Source organism: Nicotiana attenuata, unplaced genomic scaffold (assembly GCF_001879085.1).
Source record: "Nicotiana attenuata strain UT unplaced genomic scaffold, NIATTr2, whole genome shotgun sequence".
NCBI classification, from domain to species: domain Eukaryota; kingdom Viridiplantae; phylum Streptophyta; class Magnoliopsida; order Solanales; family Solanaceae; genus Nicotiana; species Nicotiana attenuata.
This window is the reverse complement of record NW_017672952.1, coordinates 127958-134831: the sequence shown is the minus strand read 5'-3', so window position 1 is coordinate 134831 and position 6874 is coordinate 127958. Positions and strand designations below refer to the sequence as shown.

Sequence of the window (6874 nt, the reverse complement as noted above, 5' to 3'; positions counted from 1 at the left end):
GACAGCATAATAATCATGTGTAAGTTGAGAAAAAGAAAAGAATAACATTTGACGGGACCTAAACGCAATTCAAAAGACTAAACATCCAATCCATCAAAGTAGAAGCAGCAGCATATGTTATCTCCCCACCTCAGAGAAAATTAGTAAACTCTTCATTAGACGACATTCTTAGGTCGAGAAAAAATGTACGCCTCACTGCACTTTCTTTTTGCATACCCCCAAAAAGCATATGGCAACTCACTTGAAAACGAGAAAACAACGACGTGCATGCAAGTTTTTATCAAAAGAAACAACTTAAGAGACATTTTGAGCGTAATTCAAATCTTACTGACATCCCACTCGCATGAAAAAAGCATTAATCTCGCATGAAAAAGCATTAATCTTAGATGTCTACCGGTAAGTGTTGAATATTCTGAAAAGAACAAAAAAGAATCTAAACATATCATAAAGGCCAGTATATGCCATGCTGCTTACCATTCACACAGGTATTTAAGGAAATAGAAAATAGACTCAGCAAAGTAATAATCATACACATAATTCTCACAACTTGGTCACAAAACCCTAAAAAGAGCAGCTTCGTGACCCTTCATGCATGCACACAGGTTAGAATCTCCGCCTGGGACTTCTAGAACGATGGCCACGCGGTGATCTGCACAAATAAAGATCAAATAAGGACCCGCTGCATTTTAATTAATACTTCAACAACTCAACCTGACAGAAAAGTTCAGAAATGCTAGCAGAAAAGAAGAGTATATTTACTTCTCCAAAAAAAAAAAAGGAAGAGTATATTTTTTAATACTTTTTCTTTTCTGAGATAAATTAAAAAACTTAAAGAGGAAAAGACACCCTTGATTTTAAGGTCTCACTACAAACTCAGAAGTTTTTTTTTATAACCCTGGCGTCCGTGCTAAGCTTGTGTGCACATCGACCAATTTCACGGGATACCTGCTACCTCCCTTAAATATGTTTTTCATCTCTAATTCTTCCTAGTTTCTTTTCAGAATGTGCTACGGGAAACTGAAGATCTCTCTTAACAAAGATTCCTTCACCAAACTGAGAATGTGATCAACCAGGGTAACAACTAAGCTTCAATCTCAAACTATTTAGGGTCGGCTACATTTTAATCCTAAGTCTATGTTTTCGCTCCATTTTGACATGTTTCAATCTGATACTCCACAGTTCGGAGTTCTCCAAAACTAGAAACTCCCTGTACAAATCTCTAAATACCTTACAAAGAATATTAACATAACATGTAAGTGACGGACACGACTAAGTTTTAATCCTGTATGTGGATTTTTTGTTTCCATTGCATTCTTTTTGATTGCTTAGTATGAACTCCCAGCGATTGCAAGTATTTGAGGAGACTTCCTTTCACGAGATTTTAGGTTTATCCTATCCCCTTTTAACACCTTCAGTCATGAGCGTTCAATTATGTAACCAATGCCATAAAGTTTTTACGTGCATCTCACATACTACGCTAGTATAAAGAGACAGGCAATTTAAGCTATTGGTTGCTATGCGCTCTGATTGTTTGCTAACTCAAAAAGGAATAATCTAGATTTATCTGTCCATCAGATGTAGCTTCGACAATTTAGTTAATGATTGTAGTTAAACTTTGGAGCACCCATGAAGCTGGAGTTTACCTGTTGGCCATATGAAGTTTTAGGACAGATATAGCCTCATAATCTGATGGTGATGATTTATTAACTAGAACTAGACCTGATGTAGATCTTGTATGCAAGTTGAAAGTCAAAGCAGAAAACAATATACCCTAATTCGGCAACAACCAAGATTGTGCATAATATGGATATGTTGGTCGTTTCAACCCATAACATGATCGACGTGAAATCTAGTTCAATCCATCTCAACTTGGGTTAAAGCATAGTACCAAATTCAACATTTTGAAAACATTATGTAGACCATCAATTTCTGAAGAACAGAACCCCCAACTCGAGAAAAACAAAAGAAGGAAGACTAAAAGATGTAACAATGGTGCCCTTCATCAAAAGATATAAACCCTGGTGTCTCCAGTAGCAAATGGTGTGATAGAGGTGGGAAGGTGCTTCAACATGGATGAAGTACTAGGCTTCACAAAGTAAACCTAAAGTTGACAATATGTTGGATTTAAAAAGGTAGCCTGTTGCCACTGTTTAAACCTTCATATTTGATCGTGAGGTCTACTGCTGGCTATAGTTCCATCTGAGAGAAATGCAAGTGGCTGAGGACTAAATGGGTATGACAGATGATCTTGGGATCTAACTATAAGAACATGTGTGTTGAGGGCACTGACAATTCACTCCCTGGAGATAGGAGGCTTAACCACAATCAAATCACAGGGAAAGTAGGAAACTAGCTGGAAGCATCTTTAATACCACTTGAGCACTTGAAGGAATGGTGAACCTGATGCTTGAATAACAGCAGACTTAAAAAATAAAAAGAAATAAATACAAAGTACAGCAATCAAAACTCAGTTAACTTCATTCAGAAAAGAATGATTAAAGTGAAAAACTAGGGTCTTTCCAATGTTCAGGCATCATTTCTTCATAATTTTCTGCTTCATTTTCCATAAACCACATGTGACAAAGATACAATAGCATGGATAAACTATGGACATACCTCCTCCTAGCATTCCTCCTCTTGAAAGGACCTCTGCTGAACGCCCAATCAACATGTATAGTCTGAGTGAGAAACTCGGCTCCATCCTTTTCGTTTATAGCTCTTTGTGCTTCTTCAAAATTCTCATATTCTATCAATGCATAGCCCTACACAAAAAGTTCAGTTCAAGTACTAGAATAAAAAGGACATGCTCCAAGCTAAAGAAAATGCAAAACACACCGCATAAAGTAAGATGTCTCCCTCCAATAAGGACGGGCAGACACATGAAGAGTTTTCCTATCTAGAGGTTTGAAGATCCTCAAAATAGCTGATAATTGTAATTTAAAGATAATAATTGACTTCTGATAAGTGAATTTGTTCCAAGATGGGACATACTCATGGCTATGTGCATACATATGTTAGTGGTTTCCAGTCAGCTGAGGGTCTATCAAAAACAGCCTCTCTATATCTATAAGGTAGGGGCAAGGACTGCGTACACACTACCCTCCCCAAACCGCATATATGAGATTACACTGGGTTTGTTGTTGTTGTTGTACTAAAAGTTTCCCGTCAATGGTGGATGACTCGATGGTCAAACATCACAATGGTGCTGAGATGAGAACCATCCAGGTTTAAGTGCTACACCGGAAAACGAGCCCAAACTAAATTTGAAGGGAGCGTGGACTAGGGAGATAAAAGATAAGGAGAAGCATGTAGATATCATATTCCAATCTTCCTATTACCCTATAACTCAGAATTTTGCAACGATCAAGAAATAATACGTGTCAGCCTTGTCTTGAGAGGATAGGGGAAGAGGAAAGGCAGACAGCGCAAACAAATTGTTACCAACTGCTTGAAAATTGAATATCTATGTTTAACTTGCCGCAGATATTTAGAGAGTTGAAAGTATGAATTATGTAAAGGTAAAAAAAATATTTTTGTTAATTTTAAGGATTAAATTAGAGAACATGTCATATAGAGAATTTTACAACGGGACCCATATGACTTTTTGAACTAGATCAAGGGTAGAGAACATACCCTTTTAAGAAGGTAGACATCAGCTGAAGCGAACAAATAGAAAAAAGGATATTGAATATAGGACAAGCCAAACTTTGTCTTAATTAGAGGGAAGTATCTTCAAATTTGTTTTTAGTTCATTTTCAAAAAGAATTCCTTTGTTTAGCCATCCCATGCCAATTTTTCTATTTCATTTTTATGCTATAATCTTCATTTCTCAATCAAAAGAAAATTACTGTATAGCAGCTAGAATCTATCCTAAAAGAATATTGAGAATTTGAGAGAACGTTACAGGCAGAACTTTCTTTTTCTTGGATAGCCGAGAAATTCCCAAGGTCCAATGACGCAAGGTTCGGAACTCAATGGATAACAGGCCCAACCCTCTACCCTTCTCCACTTAAGTGTCAGGCTTTTGTCTGCAGCAGGAATTGAACTCGTGACATGCGCCTAACTCATACATTACACGATTTGCTCTTACCACTAGAACAAAGGGGCCTGTTACATGCAGAACTTAAATTCAAGGTATTGAGAATTTTGAACACAACCAAGCGTATAACAATTCAGCAGGCGTGGATATTAGGTGAATCTGCAAGAGGGGGGAGGCGAAATTCAAACATTGACATTGCAGCAACAGAAAGCACTTCTAAATCATCTTAACTAGCTAAACTTTTAACACGGTCTGCTAATTCTTGCCTATTTTCCTAAGAATTGCTCTTGTTATCATATTGCACTTCCTTCATTGAAAGGTGACCTGATGAGAATGCAATAATACAAAAATAAATGCTTGCAACAGCTAATCTTCACTATTGACTATTTATTCATATAGTCCCACCACATTCAGCATCTCCTCCTACGAATAGAAATTGTGCAACAAGCAACAGAATAGTAATCGACAGTCCGAAAAAGAAGAGAATCAGGTCACCTTGACAAATCCAGTCCGACGATCCAGATTCAAATGCACATTCTTGATTTCTCCGAACTCACCAAACTCATTATGAAGATCATCTTCTTGTGTCTCTTCATTAACCCCGGTAACTAAAACAATCCATCCTTCAATGGCTGCAGACATTGGAATTCAGTAAAACTCAAAAAACTTCATTGAAATTTTTCTTACCTCATCAACAGAAACAAAATTGAATTCAGCAAACAGAGGCCCTATTTAGCTGACACTTTGTGGTATTAATTACAAGTAATTGCATAACTTACATGTACTGTCTAATAGCTCACCTTATTTGTACTCTAAGTGTTCATTGCTCGTTATATGGCAGTAAACAACTAAACAAATAAGAACGAAATCAAATTGTCAAACTCTTTACCCACGTGTATATCTTTTTAGTAAACTCTTCACCCACGTGTTTTGTCAATCTAAATCTACAGAATAAGCTGTGGCCTATATCGAGTCAATAAATCAGAATGACCATTAATACTGTTCTTGTGCCAAGGTACTAAACTATCCAGAAAACATATTCCCATGACCCATATTTTGTGGGGTGAGTTCAGGTTAAGCTGGATTGGCACAGGACGCAGGCTGTGCTTAATTTTAAAAACTCCTAGTTTCAAAGTTCCCTCCTCTGTAATAATTTCCTTTCTCTGGACAGACAAAGAAACCAACTTTAACAGCTGGAAAACGCCGGCCGGTCTCTTCTTCATCTCTTTTCTGGCTATGCACATACTACGCACAACTTAAACCTAATATTACCAATCATTAGTTCCTCTGTTCCAAACTTTTTTTCCTGATTGGTATATTCTATCCCAGACTTTTGAGGGCCACGTTGGCTAATTCCCAATCTGAAATCTCACATAAATCAGTCACTTTTTCAGAATACAATTTGTTGTTTAAAACCTAAGCGAGATATGGTGCAATTACATTATTTTCCATTTCAATACTATAACATTGTACTGACATATGGAAAGTGCAATGGCACTAAAAATTTCGGACAATAGGGAATTTGTGTGAAAGGGAATACATTTACAACATTTCCAGAAATTGGAAAAATTAGTACCCTCAAACACATAGAAACAGCAAAACATCCACATTTATGTTGGATGCGAACCCATAGGACGATGGCATGTGAATCTGAGAACCCATGGTCATACAGGGATGGATGCAGAATAATAGTACGGATTCATCTGACTGAACCCGTTAGCTTTAGCTAAGATCCTATATTTATTTCAAAAGTTCACTAAATTAGTACAGATAATAGATTTTGAACCCACTAAATCAAATGGACTATGGCCGAATCTTGATTTTGAACCCTTAAAGTTCAACTGCTGAACTCACCTTTGTGGTCACGTTAGTGCTAAACCAACGCTCAATTGGCTATTTTAAATTTTGATAATGTGGTATCAGGGCAAACTGGAAGGCACCTCCACTAATGCACCAGGTAGGTACCTTCTGCCTCCAATTATCCACCCGGTGCATACTAAGTCTCACCACCAAGACCGCTAGGTCACTCCCTTGGGAGTTTGGATAAAACTTAATATTACTATCTACAAATTATAATACACTCAATTACCCGCAAATAAGCACCCTAATATTCAACTTTTTGAGCAGAAAGCTAAGAAAATGTCAAAACCCTAAAACAATGTACTGAAAAATGTAAACAGCTAGAAGATAAATAGAAAAAGAGAGAGAGGGAAACTGACATCGTTCAGGACCAGGACCACCGTCAGAATCGAGCGAATCGAAGCGGGCAGACATACGGGCATTACGGTCAGCCTCAGCGGCTTCTTCACGGAATCCACGTCCTTTGGTTTTCTTAGGTGCGGAGGAAGAGCCGCCAGTGATGGCAGATTTGAGCTTAGGGATTGTAGCCCTAGGAGAGGAGGAGGCATCCACGTCCTCGTCCATCAGATCATCATCCTCTGGCTCGAAATCCACCGCCTCTACCTCCGCATTCGCCATTGCTATTGGAATTGTATTGCAGCTGCTTATACCAAAAAGCTTTCCCCTCTTCGTTCTTCTGCAGTGAAGGATTTGCGCTCTCCTTTCAAGCTGTGTCCAGCCTATTTGGGGGGAATGGACTTTTTAAGGGCAAGGGTTTTGGTAAAATATGGTCCGACAAAAACTGGTTCGGGTCGGTCGGATCAGTAGAAATGACATCGGGTAGCCCCTTTTAAATGGTGTTATTTAGTAAAAATTGCACGGGGCGCCCTATTTGGTCACCCCCATTTAATTTATACCCATTTTTCTAAAAAGTTTTAACTTGTATTCACTTTTTAAATAGCTTCAGCCCCTTTCTCCTCTTCTTTCTTCTCCTTC

General features: G+C 38.1%; 1 protein-coding gene across 1 annotated transcript; it reads right to left on the bottom strand.

The window, feature by feature from the left end:
* Window positions 1–339: 339 nt before the first annotated feature.
* On the bottom strand, window positions 340–6651 carry LOC109215020 (RNA-binding protein 8A-like). The gene is made up of 4 exons (XM_019379018.1): window positions 6259–6651; window positions 4535–4671; window positions 2617–2762; window positions 340–649 (listed from the first exon to the last, which is right to left on the bottom strand). The coding sequence occupies exons 1-4, from the start codon at window positions 6515–6517 to the stop codon at window positions 604–606; spliced, it is 588 nt and encodes a 195-aa protein (XP_019234563.1). The 5' UTR covers window positions 6518–6651; the 3' UTR covers window positions 340–603.
* Between the last annotated feature and the right edge of the window lie 223 nt (window positions 6652–6874).

Excerpts from the sequence above, each read along its gene's own strand:
- LOC109215020 (XM_019379018.1), bottom strand. The coding sequence starts at position 6,517 with ATGGCGAATGCGGAGGTAGAGGCGGTGGATTTCGAGCCAGAGGATGAT. Across the intron at positions 4,672-6,258 it reads TGGTCCTGGTCCTGAACGAT|CCATTGAAGGATGGATTGTT; the intron begins GTCAGTTTCCCT and ends CAATGTCTGCAG. Across the intron at positions 650-2,616 it reads AGGAGGAATGCTAGGAGGAG|ATCACCGCGTGGCCATCGTT; the intron begins GTATGTCCATAG and ends TTATTTGTGCAG.